This window comes from Megalops cyprinoides, chromosome 4 (genome assembly GCF_013368585.1).
Source record: "Megalops cyprinoides isolate fMegCyp1 chromosome 4, fMegCyp1.pri, whole genome shotgun sequence".
Lineage (NCBI taxonomy): Eukaryota > Metazoa > Chordata > Actinopteri > Elopiformes > Megalopidae > Megalops > Megalops cyprinoides.
Window position 1 is genome coordinate 35258778 of NC_050586.1, and position 18535 is coordinate 35277312.

The 18535-nt window shown below is 45.4% G+C and overlaps 1 protein-coding gene across 2 annotated transcripts in view; it reads left to right on the forward strand.

The window, feature by feature from the left end:
• Positions 1–18308, forward strand: part of arl15a (ADP-ribosylation factor-like 15a) — a 109047-nt gene extending 90739 nt beyond the window's left edge. For both annotated transcript variants that reach the window (XM_036527047.1, XM_036527045.1), the window contains exon 5: positions 17874–18308. In XM_036527047.1, the coding sequence (XP_036382940.1) occupies positions 17874–18026 (153 nt within the window). In that variant the 3' untranslated portion in view covers positions 18027–18308. The remainder of the gene's footprint in view (positions 1–17873) is intronic.
• The last annotated feature ends 227 nt before the right edge of the window (positions 18309–18535 follow it).

The following is an 18535-nucleotide window of genomic DNA, read 5'->3' on the forward strand; positions in this document are numbered from 1 at the left end:
TCACACACACACACACACACACACACACACACACACGTCAATTATATACATATAAAGCATGATTGAGGTGCGTGTTAGTATATTTTAGGTTTGGCTAGAGGATGATTTGTGAATCACGTGCTCTAACGTTTTAAACTGACGTTTATAATAAATACAAATTTATTAAAATTCACAATATTCATGAAAATGCATTTTCACACAAATTTGTCGTTTGCTGATATGCTTAAATTCACCAGTCTCACAGTTGTTTTGTTAAATATCAACATGTATAGCTCAGAGCACTGCACTGTAGCCCGCAATGAGCCAGAGGTTCATAAGTTCAGGTTAAAAAAAGATAAGACTCAACAGCTTGGAAAAAGATTATTAATGCAAAAAAAAAAAACATAATTTATAGTGATTTAAAATTTACAAGAAGCAGGTGATTTGAGGGCAAATGAGGTATGACTTATAGCGAAAAGAAAAAAACAAGGAAAATTACAAGGCATTTTTATACGTTTCTTTTTTTTTTTTTTTTAAAAGGAAAGGAACAAAGTAGTTGGAAAGAGTCAACCAGCATACCAGACCATGGTGAATGATGTACCATTCAGTATCTTAAAGTCTCTGCTGTTTGCAATATTATACTGGAGACATGGAGTTTAGCCAAGGTGCTGTCTAGTTTCTGTTACAGGACCTTTATTTGCATGACACCCACCCAGTGTATGAGAGCTAAGTTACTTTGCCACAGCCATAGGCCACATTTCTGCTGCTACGTGGGCAGAAGATTCAGTGACTGGCAGTTTCCCCTCACGAAACAAAGACGTTTAAAGTCTTAGCTGAGGCTTAGAGACACCCTCATGACAAACATTTCACATCAGGTCAGTGAAACTCCCTGACATTTAATATTGCAAAACCGATACCCAATATCTTTTTATTTATTTATTAATCTGGCAGGGGAATGTCTCGCTGATTTATTAATTGTTGATCGATGTATGTAGTGTCAGCTTTATAACTTGTGGGCGCCTCGGAGAATATCAGGTGGCAATGCTAAATTATTAATTTACACACAGCGCTCGTTCAAAAGCGTTAAACGTTTCAGCAGATGTTTTGCACGTCTTATTAACAATGGCCGGTGAGTCAGACCAATGACAACAATTAGGTGGGGATCTTCACCATTTCAGAGTGAGTGAAATCAAACTTTTGGAGCGTTCTGCTGTTCCAGCATTTATACTGATGGAACTGTAAAACTTTGGCCTGTAGCGATTGCCGTCTGTTGGAACACCAGAACTATAAAGTTTGGTTATAAAGCTGGTAAAGGAACTATTAAATATGCGCTGGATCTTTCCTTTCCTATGAACATATGCCAGCATATGAAACATCCCGGTATTAGTTGCAATGGATGGAGGTCAAAGTGGCACTGTTTTCCAAACATGTTTCGCAGTCTTTTAGAGCCCTGATCCTCTGACTGTTTCCGAGTGCCGTAAGGGTTTTGTTTGGTTCATACCCGTGTAATGAGATATTAAGTCTTGCATCATGAAGTCTTGAATGGATTATCAGTCTGCATGCCGAGCATGAGGTAACTTGTTATTAATAATTCGGAAATGAAGATTGTGGAAAAGAAGAATGTACTCCTCCCCCTGTGCCATGGTTACCCATAGCCTTACAGATGGAGTCTTATTATTATTTTAGTGATGATAAGTTAAGCCACGTGTTGATTTTAAAGCTTGATTTCAATCAAAAAGGCTCCATTTGAGATGTCTTTCTCTATCCTGGTGCTGTCCCTCTTTCCTGGACCAGATGGGTTCTCCAAGCCAGTCAGGCTCAGAAGAAGAGAATGGGGCAGATGCTGTCACTCTCCCCTCCAAAAACGTGGCTGACTTATCAGTACTGTTGATCCTGAGCATTGGTTGAAGTCCTTGTAAATGTGAGGTGTTTGGTATAGCAGTGTGCTGCTGTATTGTGCTTCACTGGGTGAGGCAAAAGCCTGCCGATTGTGTTTTGTGGATGCAAAGCTGTAGAACCTTTTAGACAATGACATTTGAATGGAAGCCAGTCAGTTTGTCCTTGGGTTGGACATCATACCACAAGGTGTGATGTGGTAATAGATAGCCTGTTGTTTTCCTTAAATTCTCTCCCCTTTTGGGAACCCACACAGCGATTTTTTTTTTTCAACGTCAGAAGCATTCTTTTGAGGAATGGCAGATTGAAATGCTTTTCCAAACCAGCGTAATAAATTATTGCTTGAACCTTCCAGTGAAACAAAAACCAAGGAAACATGCGAGATATAAAGACTCCCAGGGCCAAAACCGAGGTGGGTCACCGGTTTTGCCGCAAACACTAATTTAAGAGAAACCAGAGCCCCTTGCAGCAACGGGCCAGAATTCCAAACACTAGGGAAATGCTAAGGGATGTAAACACAGAGAGTGGAGGTGAGAGGATTGGCAGAAGTTTTCGGAGTGGGAGATTACTGCTGTTGCCTAACACCACGCCACTCATCAGAGTGCGGTTAACCCCCATCCCGGCAGGGCTCTAAATCACTACCCGGGACAGTATTTTTATGATCCCTTAAAGGGCACATGGTGTTGTTCGCTGAAAAATTATACACAATTATTTGAACAACTATTATTTAAGAGTCACATCTAACTGTATCTTCAAAGTTAATTTTACTTCTGTGGCAATCAGTAAGTTTTTAAAAATATTTTAAGAACAGCCTTGAGGGAAAATGAGTTGGACTGAAGTTGCACACTTAGAAAAAACGGCCCCTGCGAGTCTAATTTGTAGGTATTTATTTTTTTTTTGTTGAATGTGCGTGTAACTATTAACAGATTTGCACATTTACAGCTGGTGGAGGTGCATGAATAAGGAAAACTCGCCAGGCTATATCTGGGAAGTTTTTCGATCGAATGTACACGGATAAGTAAACTGTTCTGACGTGACTCTGCAGCGACCCTGAGCTTGCTGGTGTCACATCAGGACAGCAGTGGAAGTCACTTAAGAGTCACTTAAGAGCTTGGCGGCGGCATTGTCCTTTTTTAAAGGCTGGAAACACAAGGCATTATTGCACCAGAAGAGCAATGACATCATCGCATCCTTCGCGTGCTGTGCATTGTGTGCGCGGATTTGCGGTAATATTGTCTCCTAGGGCATTCCAAGAATCTAGCCTTAATTGGACAGTCAGATACTTTCCTGTTACAACACAGTACATCTTATGTCATTCAGCGATCGGTTTACTGCAATGGGTTTACCATATAACAATATTTCCCAGGGTGATGTTGCGACATGAAGCCAGACAAATGTCTCTGTGTATTGATGACATCCTCCTAAATGGTACCTTGGCAATGCAGTGCTTTGAAAATAAGACTGCAGTCTGGTCCATTAACAAAGTGCGCTCCAAATCGTTCAGACAGATATACCTAATGAAAATAAAGTGAAGTCGACTGCATTAAGCCCTCATTTTGTGAGAGTTTGGTGACATCATCATCATCCAAGTTAATTTGAAACATTCCAGAAGAGCTTGCTCTCTCCAGAGAGATGAGGGTTACCTCCCTAAACAAATATAGCTGTATATTTAAGATGAATTTATTAAAAGGCTGTTTAAAGTCATTTTTCTGTATTTTATTTCAGCTTTGTCATTACTGTTTCAATACTTTCTTTGTCACATCAGGACAGCAGTGGAGATCACTGTCACATTAAGAGCTTTGCAGGGGCATTGTCCTCTTCGAAGGCCTGGAAACGCAAGGCTTTTCCTGGGAGACCTCGCTGAAAATCCCTTCCCACAAGCACCTTATATACAGTGCCGTGTAAGATCACTGTGTCACATAAGGCTGTTCTGGTCAGCCAGCTAATTGCGCTTAAAAGGTGGACTCTGGAGCGAGTAGTCAGCTAACACGGCCCCACAGGAACCTGGAGGATTTCAAAGTGGCCCAGAAATGAAATGGCGCTTGCAGGCAATAACACTTGCCTGGTGGAGGGTGCTCCCCCTTCCGTGAGTATGCCATGGTCATTGTTTTTGGATATATGATGCGCATATGAGGCACCCCAGTGGGACAGCAGGAGGTGTGAGCAGGGGTTCCCCCCACCACCACCCCACGCTCGCGACCTTGATGACAGGCCGCGGCTCAGCTAACGGCACCTCCGCCACCCTGCCCCGGCCCAGCTACGTGCTGCGCGAAGCTCGGCATTTACCTCATGTCTGCTTTTCTTTTCTTTTTTCCCCTGACGCCGGGGTGACTGAAAGTCAGTGGCGTATTGAACCGTCTAGACTGAGGCGGGCCCCTATAAGTCGCTGCCGCCGCAGTGGAAAACAGGAGGAGAAGGTGACACTATTGAACCCTGCCTCCGCGGCAGTCAAGTGCAGAGCGGCTCGATAGGCCACTTACGCAAACAAACAGACAGCGGGACAACGATAGCAGGGTGCACCTGGCCCACGCTGCTCTGCCACCCTGGGCCATTCGCGCTGGAGTTCACGCGGGGCCAGGTAATATTGACTCAGGTTCGCGCTTGCGGGTTAGTGGCGGGGAACTCGCCGTTTTGGGGTGTAATTAAAATATGTGTTCCCTCATTCATTCAACTGCACGTTCACTTCACTCTGCTGCCTCAGTTCATTTATATCCACAGCTCGTTTCGAAATTGTTGCCAGTGAATGTGAATTATTTTCATTTTGTGGATGTGGATGTTGCAGTCTCCTTATAGAAGCGAGTCAAAAAGCTTCAGTGAATTACTTTACATGATGTGTTTCACAATGATCTTCCCCACCCTTTCATTGTGCATTAATAAGTATGTGTCTGAGTAAATTCGGCCTCATTGTGATTAATGACCTATCATGCAAAATGCATGGGCATGTGCCAAAGACCCAATCAAATGCAAAGTGAGTCTGATATTACGCAGATGGCGTCTCTGCGACTGCTCTGCAAAGAGGCTCAGCCCAAACAGAGTCTCTGCAGAAAGCGAATGCAGTTTGATGCTTATGTGCGCTGCGTTTTCCTCTACAGCACAACGGAATATCCTCTCCTGTTTGCATGTTCACACATCCAGAGCCTCCAGTGCTACTGTGCTTTTATTAGGTGTTACCCTCTTAAATTAGCGTGCGCTCCTCGCAGGGCTGGTACGCAGTACAGCCGCCAACGTCAGCTCCCCACACCGCTGCCGTGCCGCTGCCCTTTTGATGTTGTGTTTTATGGGAAATTTCTTACTTGCTGTTTGGTAGCCAGCTGATGACTGTGGCTACCGAAAGAGGGACAGGGCTGCGTCTTCAAGCCTGTCTCAAACAGGCATGCAGGAACCGTGCTGGATTGACTCCTGCAACCATCTGAACAATGTAGTTCCTCTGGGCTCTTTTAAGTAGCACCCCTGCTGTCATTAGGCTTACTGTAATTCATATGGTTATGCTTTTGTGGCCAGTGGAGCACCCCTTAGTTCCAGGAATTATTTATTGAAAAAAAAAGAGAAATTATTCCTTATATATTCTCTATTTAGTCTCATTTAAACTCAGGTCAAAAGTCTTGTATGTGAGTGAAAGAACCAAAAGATTGCTTGTCCAGCTACAGCATAGTGAGAGAAAAAATGTGAGAAATCTGGGCTTCCTGTTTAAAATACCATGCAGTTGTAGACAGTAGCATGCATTTTAATTGCAGACTGGCAATAATGGTCCAGTGGTACGGCTCCTGCTGCTCATTAGAAATGCGACACTCCCAAAGTGTGAACCCTCACATAAAAAGCAGTTGATGGAGAGAGGTGTGTTTTTTAAGAGGCGTCTCACCACATCGGCCCCTCGTGCGGAGAAGCACTTAGTGCCCCTCTGTAAAGCACGCGTTGTTGACAGGGGCATACCGCTAACGTACACCCACTCGCATAACACTACCCAGACCACCCCCCCCCTCTGTGTTCCTGTACAGTATTCCAAGGTCCACCGCTTGTGTGACCGCTTACTGATCTCTCCGGATTTGTAAGTGTGCGTTGTCATAAATGCTTGTGAGGTACGTTAATAATTCTAGTCTGAATAATTCTCAGTGTATTAGTGAAGTAATTGGGGCATCATTCGAAAAGCACAATATATGTGACATATATGAAATTTAATTTTTTTAATCAATCAACATCATTGGGGAACACCCCCCCCCCCCCCCGCCAAAGACCTGTCTACATTTTTGTTCATGGACATGTGACAGTAAAGTACTTAACATTTCCAGGCACACATTCCCATCCTGGTGAGGTAATTTTCGGTTCTCTCTGGCCCTTTTGGGGGGAGTTTGTTACCCTTGGTGCTCTCACAAACCTGTTGTGAAATGAATGTTGTCTGGCTGAACCAGCCAGGGTCAGACAGCTGTTGCACGGGACATAAGTGAATACACCTTGTTTAATTCTGATTATCATTGTTGATCTTTTACATTTGTTGGATCTCTTACCCTCCAAAACCAAGCAGGTATTGGGACAGCCAGCCAGCTAGCCAGCTAGCCAGCCAGCCATTCTAATTACCCTTAGGAGATGTGAGGTGGACCTTCAAGCACAGTATGTGAAGTCACTTAGAAGCTTTTGTTTTTCTTTCTGCTCTTTGTGGTACCTCCTGCTTTGCCCCCCACTCTCCCAGCTTGGGTCAAGGTCTCTGTGGGTGAGAGACGGTGGGCCAGTCATGTGTGCATCAAACCTGACTCTCCTATGTGTCTCTCTCTGTGTGTCCGAACCTTGACCCTCCAAGATCACTGTCCAGCGGCGCAATTTACAGGCCAGACCTATTCAGCAGGCTTCCCTGTTTGAGAAGGAACCTCCAGTCGGGGGCCAGCCACCCCCATTGTCTGTGGTCAAGCAGGGCAGGCTTCCTCTGACCACAAAAGACCACATGAGGACTGTCATGTTTCAGCTGAGCCTCGCACTGTTGCTGAGTCAGGTCTTCATGACCGCATTCACATTCCAGCTGAGTCATGCTCCACTGCTGAGTCTACGGGTTCAAATCCCAGAAATGTGTTTTTTCTTCAATGAAATAGTGAAACAGTGTGAGTCTCAGTGGATGTAACATGAAGAGCAGCGACATTCCATCAATAGAAGGGAAATTGTCTCAAGTGAGAGTAGTAGAAACAATGAGATGTGAACAACCATGCTACATACATGAGCAAGTGGGTCACCTAATGGTAACACAGTGAGGTAATATATAAACAATATGCTCTTGTGTGGACATCATACAATTAGAAAACTGCCTTCATGTGGAAAACATGAAAAATTTTGGTCCTTTTATGACAACCAAAAACTAATTTTAACAGCTAATCCACTAATCAGCGTCTGGTAGAATGTAGAATTGAGACAATTTATAAAGAAATCGAGCCGCAGAGAAGAAACATGTTGGTGTTTGTGGCGATTTTTGATGTCTTCATTTTTATGAGCACCCTGGATGATTGTAATATTTCTACTCTTTCCTGGAATTATTCCAGTTTGTTCTGGAATTGCATGTGTATTGTTATGCATCAAATACATTATTCAGCCTTTATGGAACACTGAAATGGAAAGAATGCCTTACTGGACTGTGGACAATGACATTCATGTAAATTATCCTTGGTCATGCATGATCACATGAAAAACGACGGATGTGTCAGACAGCTTTAATTTTGGCAGTAGGGCAATGCAGACATCACAGTTTGACAGAGTGGCTGTAAATGCTTTCAGAGGCCTGGATATAGCATGGCCGTCCACTCCTGTGATTTCCTGGTAATAATTAAGAACAGTCAATGGTGGTTCTGTACTGGAGAGATTAAATAGCACATGAAAATAAACACACTCTTAAGTACATAAAATCTGGCAGATTTTGAGCAAAGGAGGCATGAACTGTTTTGTTTGCAAAACCTCGCCGGTTGCCATTGTGATTTTCAGCGGAATCCTCTTGTGACATATGTATAATTTTGTTATTTGGGTGGGTGTTTATTGAGCGTTTCCTTGCTTCATTACCTGCTGTCTTGAACAGTTGCTCTGCCTGTGTTCAATTTGCTGAGGAAGGGAAAAAAAAACCTCTGCAGATTTCGTAATGCAAAAACATCACCGAGAAGGAAAACGCATTCGAAGGAGGCTAACAAGAAAAACACGGAGGAACCTTGAGTTTGGAGTGGGCGCCCGGGAGCCTCTGCGGAGACCCGGTGTGCAGGTTTTAAATCTCTTTCAGATGGGCTCTTTGATTGTGGAGCTCGCTGTGTGTGCCGGGGCAGCGACTGAGGTCTGCCAGCGGGTCACCTGTCAACAGGGCTGGGGCCCCTGCAATCAGACCTCTGGGCCTGGAGTGCCTCGGTGTGGGCTGGAGCTCCCCGGCTCCCCCTCGGCCAAAAAAGCACTCCTCGTGCGTGCGGGCCTGCTGCGGTCACCCGGACCTGGTGTGGGTTGTCGGGGACCTGGCTGCCCCTTGGGGAATCGAGCTACTGTAAATCTGTAATGGTTTTTCCCCTTCCTTCCCCATACTGTACGCAAATCGTAGACTCCTACTGCCTGTTACCCTTCCAACAAACGGGGGACCAGCCCCCCTGCGGTGGTGGACATGCCTCAGCCCACCATTGCTGTCTTTCCACTGGTGAACCCGTTGTAAAACTCACTTGTAAACCTTTGCTGCAAACAGCAGTGTCTTTTACTTCAGCCCCCTATAACAGCGTACGTATACAGCTGTGTATGTATATATTTGGCAGGCAGCCTTATCCCAGGTGAATGGTTATGTGAACAGCCAGGGTCATCTACATTTTGATTGTTAAAACGTGCAGATTTGGTATTCATTACCTCTAAGGACCGGAGGTTCCTGCACGTTTTGTGCTTGTGTTCCGCCGGCACGCTCCGTTTGTGCAGACACAGTTGCACTCATCAGACAGATTGGTTTGTACATTCTCTAAAGCCACAGCCTGTGCGTTGCTGCTCATTCCAGCTGGAAAGAAAAAAAAGAGGTCAACCTCCTCATCATCCAATTGGGAATATTTGGTGGATGTGGGGGGGCTGGGGGGCGGGGGGTGAATCTTTCAGAGGTCCCTGAATATATGGAAAGTGCATTATCACGGCCTGGCTCTAAGCGCTGTTACGCTGTCCTGAGCACTTGCGCAATGTTCCCTGGCCGGATTTATGAAGCCGTCTTTGGCGGCTCTGATCTGGCATGGGCCGGCCGCCTGCCTTTGGGGAGGGCGTGCGCGCCGAGTCACTTTGAACTCGCCAGTCGCGCTCCGGGGAGATCCTCTCCCATCTGAAAACACGGGACAGTAAATCTAAACCCCAGCGCAGAGTATCGGTTTAAGCCTCATTCTGAGGCTTGGCCGGAGTCTGGCGGGGGTCCAGCGCGGCTTTGCTGTTATTGATCTTGGCTGGGGCTGTTTGGTTTCCTAGCAGCGTGGTGGGTCCCCCTCAGGACTCGTCTAGACCTGCTCTCTCTGAACCAGGCCACCTGCTATGGAAGCTCAATACCCAGAGAGCCCAGGGGCCACGTGGAGGGACATCCAAACAGGCTTTCTGCAAGCACTCGGAACAAACGCCCTGCCCTGGCAGTGGTGCAGTGAAGCGTTTGTGGAAGTGGAACCGCGACCAGATCACAGTTTAAAATCTCGGTTGGGCATTCTCTCTGTACCCCATGAGCAGGGTACTTTAACGGAATTGTTTTTGCACACATCCAGCTGTATAAATGGATAATATGTGAAAATGTAATCTCTGCAGTTTATGTTGCCCGGGATGACTGTGTCTGCTAAATAATGTAATAAAATTCCGGCTCTCTCTGCATACAAAGAGCTCTTTCTCTCATATTCCTACAGGAGCTAGCTCATGTGGCTCAAATCCTCATAGTATACAATCACATGGATTATTTACTGGGTGTTTAAATGCTTACTGAAAAATACTTTTGTGCTCTATGTGGTATATTTCAGGAAATAGATTACATCTTTAATTTTTGATGGTATACGATGGAAGTTATGTGTATGTTGTTTATAATGGTCCTATATGGTGAGCGATGGCTCATATCTAATGCGGTTTTTTTATTATTGTGTAGTTATTTAGCAAACAGTCCTGTCCAAAGTGACATACAAGACCGTCTCAGCAAGAGTACATGTGACACGAGCAACAAGAGCAAGGGCATTAGCAGGGAATGGCAGCGAACATGTTCAATGATGGAGCGTCAAGCTAAAAAAAAACAGTGCTAACATGTAACATACATGTATTTAGGGGTATCCTGAGAGTAATGTCTGGCAAATCCCGAGAGCACAAACCATGTTGCCGCCCCACGCACGTGCCGGCTCTGAGAACTTAATGCTCTTTTCCGTACGTACACAAATATCTAATGTATCCTTTTCACGCTAATAACATTTCCCAGCGCTGAATTGCAGAATTCCTTTTCCGGCGCGAGGCGTGACCTTTTGCACGTGACTAATATCTTTTCAGCACAGGAGTCTCAGACAGGGTAATTGGTCGTCTGGGATATTTGAGCAAGGAACTTTTGCTCTTTTGCTGACCCAATTGGCATGTGCTTACCGGGACGTCCTTCCTTATGAGCACCATAAGGAGCACGGGGGGGGGGGGGGGGGGGGTTAGGATCCTGTGCAGACACGGTCCCGCAGATTCAATTCGGCTCAATTCAATTCACTTTAACTCAATTCGTTTATTAGCATTCTCAGTCAAGGAAATTCCTTGACTTTTTTGTCTCTGTTCGTGTGAGCCATGCATTACATTCCTTGAAGGAAAAAAACGGCCAACAAACAACAAGAACATGTAACCGAGATAGGACACTATTAAAAAAAAAAAAAAAAAACACCTTGAGAGGTGGTGTCTGTACATTTTGGATTCTTGACTGTGACACCATTGTCTGAATTGCTATAAATGACATGAATTTAATGTTACATACACTTGATCTGAAGCACAGGCCTGTTACAGTGTGATAACTCTCAGTTCACCAGCGTGACATGGCTTTCGTCTGAATCCACAGTGAGCTGAAACACAAGTATTCCGTCTGACTTATGTGGCCATCAGTCAGTCTATTGTCTATTGTTCTGTTACAGCTGCCCTCCAAACATGTTTTCATCTTTATTTGTCACCCTGCGGATTTAACCATCAGACATTAGAATACTTAAAGTGGACAATTTGACACAGGCCAGTTCCTGCAGAACCACAATTGCAAGTCTGTTGAGCAAGAGGGAGGATTTTGGCTGCACGGCTGGACCTCTTCTGTTTGATAATTTGAAAAACTGTTGGCAGAAAATATTGGGTTTTTTCCGCCTAATAGGTTTATTTAATAACCCACACCCTGTTATGAAGTCTAACCTAATGCTAGCCAAGAGGAAAGTGTACGTGTTTAGAAGATTTCTGTGGGCCAGATATTGTTTTGTTCACAGCTGTGTATGTATCTTGATATGGCTTTAATCTCCTAAAGCAAACAAATTTCCATTCCAACTTCGTACAGAAGCATTGATATTATATTGATCACAGAGGACATTGTAGAGATTGCTGATATTAAACATAGTTGAAATGGAATACATTTATTTTACTCATACCTTACAATCTGTTCGCCTTGTGAAGCCTGAAACAATGTCAGAAATTTACGAAACAGTTTAATTGGTCAAGGAGTACAATCTTGGCAAACTGGACGCTTTTTTTTTGAGTTGTGGGACCTATGACAGCTAGTTTTACCCATTCTACATTGTCAGACTTCCCACGTTTTTTATTCTCGGTGCCTGCCATGTCCCCAGTGCCTCTCAAGCAGACCTTTCTCAGGATAAATCAGTTTGTGAAACCGATCCGTTTTTGACGCATATACCCATGGCATCAAGAGCACACCGTGGCCTGCCATCGTCGTAGATTAGCCTAGACTAATTTCATGAGATTTCACAGAGGCGAGAGGCAAATCTTCCCGAATCAGATTTATCTTTGTGAGGTCTGAAATACATCCTATTGACCCCGCCTGACCCCGAGCCTCGCTCTGTAAACCATCAGATGTAATAGTAATCTCGCAGGCCAAAGAGCAGCTGGACGCAGTCGGTGTGCTCCCTGCCCCATGCCTCTAACAGGCTGGCTTTAGATTAGCGGCGGCGCGAGACGGACGGCAAATCAGTGCTTTGTTGCATCAGCTGGGAGAGGTCTGAAGGGAGCGAGTCGTGTCTGTTCCGTGGGTAATCACCCCCACACACACACACACCCCTACCACACACACACACACACACACAAAAACCCACCTCCACACACACACACACACATACGCACACACACACACACACACACACACACACACACACACACACACACCCCTACCACACATACACACACACAAACACACACACACACACACACACACACACACACACACACACACACCCCTACCACACACACACACACACACACACACCCCTACCACACACACACACAAAAACCCACCCCCACCACACACACACACCTCCCAGCCCTTAAAAGGGATCTTTTGTGTGGTCTCATCACCCTCACACTAGTGCAACCTAATAAGGTGGATTCCTGAACTAATTGATAGATGTTTCATTTGCATAGTCTGCAATTAAAACATGACAGAGAATAAGTCAGTGCAACCCTTCTATGAAGCTCTGAACCTAGATTTTGGAATTCTGTTCTGATTTTTTTTTTTCCTTTTTTCAGTCAGCACATAAGGAATTGTTTCTAAAGCTTGGCTCACATAATGTTGTGCTTAATTGTTGTGTTTTGTGATCATTTGTTCAGCTGGATTGTTTTATTATTTTTTTAATATTTTCAAAATGGTCCACCTCTGAGTCATGTAGAGCGATGTCCATATGTCAGTGAAAACCTAACACCAGATTGGATGCATCTTCTATGGTTCCTCTCTGAACAGATTACTTTGATCATTGTGGAACTTAAATTAAGAACAGGGCCCATGGTATTTGGCAAGTGTCCCTACAGGCCCAGGTGACGGTGGGAGCTAGCTTGTGACTGGGTTCAGGTGCTCTGATATAAGGAAATCCATTTTGGCATTGCTAACCTCTGCCTTTCTCCTCTCTTGTCAAGTTTCAAATCCATCAGTGACCAAAATCTGAAACTGAAAAAACAGGCCATTCACATTTCCCTTCATCTCTCCCATCTTCTCTGCGCAAAAGAAAAAAAGCGCTTGGGGGAATCTGGAGGCGATGATGTTGAAATGATGTCCTAATAGTAGGTTCTTAAGAAAACGCAGTGGCCTTCCAGCGTCTCCTCCCAACCGGGGAGAAAAAGGTGGATGTCTGAGAAAGGCTCCAGGCATGAAAGCAACAATGGTGGCCCACACCGTAGGTGGCCATCTCATGCCTGGTCAGGTGGCCGTCTGCCCCTCATCCGCGCGAGACACAATATTTTCCCATAAGGATTACAGGCCCCAGTGCATTCAGCCCGCTGTCATGGCTATTACATCACAAGCCGGGGGCGGCATTGTTTCCCGCGGGCTCCCAGCGTGGCGCGGGGTCCTTCTCGAGACGACGAAGACGCGTCTCCCCCCGGGATGAAGGCGCATGAGACGGGCACGGACTCAAGCTTTCGCCCCGCCGGGCAGAGTCCCGGCCCGACCGAGGCACCGCAGCGCGAAAACTGCTGCGTTTTTGTGCTCCTTTCTTTTCTTTCTTCTTTTTTTCCCTCCTTTCTTGTCTGGCCACCAGCTCTCAGGCTTCGGTGGGGCTGGAGGAGATCTTTATCAGACAGCTGTCCTGAGGCAGAAGCTAACCTGTTAGGGGTGAGAGAGTAACTTTTTGACACGGACACACCTTTCACAGACATAATCAGCTTTCTCAGCTAAAGGAATCCAGGCATGGGGTCCAAATGACCTAGAAGAGGCTAGACTGGGTGACCTAGTGGTCATCCGAGAAGCCATCTGGCAGTGTCCCGGAGGGCTTACCAGCACCACTGTCACACACTGCCCTTACGCAAATGTAATTGTGCTTAAGAGTTAATCCCAGAGAAACTGGTCTCTCCTGGATCTTGTGTGTGTGGCTTCCCTTACTACAGTATGCTACATAGAAAAGCTGGAGATAAGTTAAAATGTTTCCTGGGCAGTGGTTTTGAAAGCATTAAAAAAGCCCCCACCAGTTCCAATGGGGGCCAAGGGTAGATATGTCATATCTGCCTCTGAAAATTAGATCATTCCAAGCAAAATGAACCTTGTACCTTTGACTGGGTTTGTAGGTAATGACCGGTATAAAATTACACCGTAGAGAGGAGAGAGGTGCAGGGGAAGGGAGGCAATGTACATATAAGTAAAGCATAACAGTATCAAATAATGCAGCCGTACTTAAAATGATTACGAGTGCCCATGAGAGAGGATGTCCCTGTTTTCCCTCTCACAGGTCTTGGATCACCTCTAAAAATGTACTCGAGCAGTCTGTCAGCGTGCCAGAGGGCAGAGTGATTTGTGTGTTCTGATGAGCGGGGCGTCTAGTCAGTGAGAGGGGGCGGGACGCCTGGGTGACCCTAAGGGGGGGCGGGGGAGGTCTTGGTTTCCCTGTTTTGACAGGTTGCCAGCACACAGGCCCAGAGCCTCCAGAAGAGGGCCGGGGACAGACAGGCGATCACGGCGCAGATCATGTTACCCAGACGGATTTGTTAGCACTGTTTGGGTCCGCTCAGCTTTCTGCAGACCTCCGGGCTAACTCCGCCGATGTGACTTAATCTGTCATTAGACTCCTGCAACGTTGCGGCTCCTTGGGAGGAGAGGGCAGGAGGGTCCCTTCCGTCCAGCCACTCGCTGAATAAAGCCGATATAAATAAACCGCCTCACGGCTTAAAGGTAGACGGCTGGAGTTGACTGGCTCTGAAACTACGGGGCCCCGTCCAAATTTGGCCCCGCAGACTCCTGTTCTGGGTCACAGGATTGGAAGCTCTATAAGTTTAGACAAGTGGACATGGGCAACTAGTAAAAATGTTTCTAATGCTATCACATGTGGTGACATACAGTGCATTAATTACATGGAAAAGAGACAACAATTTTTATTGTTCAAATTTATACCATTCTAGATACTAAATACTCAGAACTTCCTTTTTTTAAAATATAAGTAAATATTTTGTGAATGCATGAATAGAACCAACAATGAGACACTTTAAAAGAGTCCATGTTATCAGACCACCATATTCCACTCTGACTCATAAGACATACTGTGGCTGTGAGTGCTGCTGTAAGCAAAGTTTTTTGCCTCATAGTGCATCTTCATTAATTAGCTATCAATAATATACTCAACAGCAACTATCTGTTTATTCAGTATACACAGACCAATTCCTCCTTATCTGCTCTTCAGGGAACAATCATTGTTTGTAAATGAGTGGTTCATTTTCAGAAGCAGTCCAGTACTTTCGGGACAGGAGTTTTGCTTTGGGTTTTTTTCATGTGATGTCAGCTCAAAAGCAGGTCAAGAGATTGTGTTGAGGAGATCCAGTCAGGAGCCAAAAGTGTTTCTAAAAGTCTGAAGTACTTGCACTTGTTGCTTTCGTAGTGGAACGACACCCGAGTAATTATTTCAATTTCTTGTCAAGGCCTCATTTAGCGTTTGCCTCTTAAGCAGGGAGACTATGAACTTTGACCTGTTCTCTTAATCACCCCCGCAAGGAACTCTACCTTTTGGTATCTACTTTGGCTCATAACCTTAGCCGACTAGTTGTTATTATTAAATCTTCATTGAACACGAAGGCTAGCTAGCTAACACCCACAGTGTGACCTGTGTCAAAATCTCTTCCCACCAAGGGCCGCCAGACAGTGAACACATTTCTGGCACAATTGTGGTGTGTTGTGTTGAATTGAAATAATTGCAATTAGTAAGAACGTGACTCGTCTGGAATAAACAGAAGAAATCAGGAGGAGGACTTGGATGGGAACAACCTTTCTAATACCGTCCCCAACTTCAGTTAAAATGCTGTAGTTGTTGAGTTACGTTGTTTCTGAGCCACAACCAGGGGCGGAGCCAATGGCTCATTGCAGAGGAGGCGAGGACCTGTAGTGGGCCCTTATACAGCCTGTTATAGGCTGTATGGAGATGCAAGGCAGGTCCAAGGGGAAACTTACGGAGACGGAAGGGCGTAACGGAGAGAGATGCAGATTTCTATTTCAGCACACCTCATTGCGTGACACCATTTTTAAATACCGCGGCTCTGTCAGCAGTGATGGTGAATGGGAAAAAAGACAGCCGGCGATCGCCTAGTTCCTACTTTGGGACTCGAACAGAGGGCGTAATTTTTCTGTTTGTACACTTACACAAGGATACTGGACAGTGAATAAAGTTTTCTGTGACTTTATTGTGTCTCTGCTCATTCAAAATAAATATCGCGATGACAAACTTAACTAGGGGTTGCTTAAAACCATTACGCACTCAGTCAACACAAATGAACAAACTTTATTCAAAATATTCAACTAAACAACAAAATTGCATGTTCAGTCAGGCAGATTGGTGGGCAGGCCCAAGGTGGGCCCCTTTGTAACTGGAAGAACTGTGGGCCCGGGGCAGCCACACCCTCTGTCCCCCCCATCCCCCCCCCCCCCCCCCCCCCCCCTCGCTCCGCTACAGGCCACAACTCTGCTTGACATAAAGAAATTATTTCTGGTGTATCCAAATGATGTGGCCACATATTAACACCGCTATCAAAGTGCATTCTGCTTTTAACTGTGAACTGTTGCCTCATATGCAAAGTAAGTTTGGCTGGAATTCAGTCCTTTCATGTTCAGCTCTGCCCTTACACGTCATAAAGTTCCTGTTTAAAACTGAGGACAAGCTACCGTGCAGATGACTTTTGTTTAATAGATGCTTTTATCCAGAGTGACTTGTGTATCTTGCAGATTTGACATGCTTTCCGTTTATACAGCTGGATGTTTACTGAGGCAGTTTGGCTAAGGGTACAACAGCAGCAGCAGCAGTCCCAATGGGAATCAAACCTGCAACCTTTGGGTTGCAAGCCCTGCTCCTCCTCACTGCGCCACACTACTGCCAGTTAGATTAACGCCTGTCCATTGTTGGATTCCACAGATCTGCTGCATGCCTTTTGGGGGATTTATCCATGCATTTCCTTGTTTACTCTTCTGCTCACAAGAGATTTGACTGTTTTGGATGCTGCCATAATATTTTGCATGTGCTCGTGGCGTGTTTTTCCATGGCTGCTGTTGGTACAGCTATCAAGCGGCAGAGAGCCTCTCAAGAAATGAAGTGTTTTTTAATCTGAGAGATATTTTCGTGGCAGCTGTGCATTGGACTTCCAAACGGTTGGAGGGGTATAATTAATAAATTTAAAAAGCCTGTAATTTCAAGGCTGTTCTGACAGTGTAGATAATTTGTAGTTTCATTCACAGTTTGTGTTCCTCGTAGAAGATTAAAAAACATTGAATGGGCCTTATCTCCAAATAAAGACTAACAAACTGGATATCGGTTGCACTGGGTAATATTATCAAAATGACGCGTATCATGTTTTGGGGATGGGAAGCAATATTGTGAGCATTTGGCTCCTCTCATCTCCTTTTATCTTGCTTATAGCTGTAAACTGGGATGTTTATGTTGTGAACTCAAGTATACGGAAACGTGTGCCGTCATGCCGCCTGCAGTCATTTGTCTGGTGCCCACTGAGTTCAGGATTTTGTGTCCAATGGCTTTGAAAAATGTGTGGATTACTGTGAGTGTGGGAAATGAACTGGACTGGCAGGTCCCTTCCCCTGCCCTGCCCTTCGTGAGGTTTCCCAAGGACGGCCCAGAATTTGGGCCTTTGCTGCCTGACTCAGTCTCGTTCCACCTCCCAAGCAAGCGCTCCGTCATCATAGGTCCAGAGCAAATGAGATCCTCCAAATGAATCAACCAATCAAAGGGGCCGTTTGGAGCTTCCACGCATATCAGGTGTTATGTAGTCTCAAATAGAGGACTGCAGGACAGATGGGGAGGGAGGGGGGGCCAAAAAATAGGGAATCAGTTCCATGTGTTCTTTTCTCCTCTCTGTTCCTCTAGATAAAGAAGTATTTCGAGCTGGAGCCGCTGGCACGAGGTAAGCGGTGGATTCTAGAGGGCAGCTCGGTGGACAACATGGAGGCCGTGAGAGAGAGCTTCAGTCAGCTGATCAGTCTCCTGGAGGAGAAGGAGACGGAGCCAGGAAGGATATGAGGGGATCCCCCCGCAGGACAGTAAAGAGCTGCGGCCCACGTCGAATAAGCTGTGCAGGCCGAGCGGCGGCCTCTCCCTACGCCTGGCGCATCAATGCGGGTGCAGGTGTCGTGGTGTTTTCATCTCGGTTCCATCTTTCTTACCGCAAACGACAAAACCAGAGAGCCTGGGGCCGAGTGCGGATGCCAACGGCCACATATCCTCATGGAGGAGAGCAAATATCAAGTTAAGCTCCCAATTTGACAAAGATACAGTTCCAAAAAGTATTACGTAAATTCTACATACATGCATACATAAATACAAACATACATCTTGTTTACTGCTGTTTGTGCCATTTTATCTGTGTAACACAGTTAAATTCAAATGTAGGATAATCTTGAGCTGCTCCTCACTAATACATAAGTATATTGCACAATGCTACTGATTACATTCTCTCCTAACACATTCATGATATGTATTGTAGTTTGATCAGAAAGCATGGTTGTCAAGAGTCATGGTCAGTTTTCTGT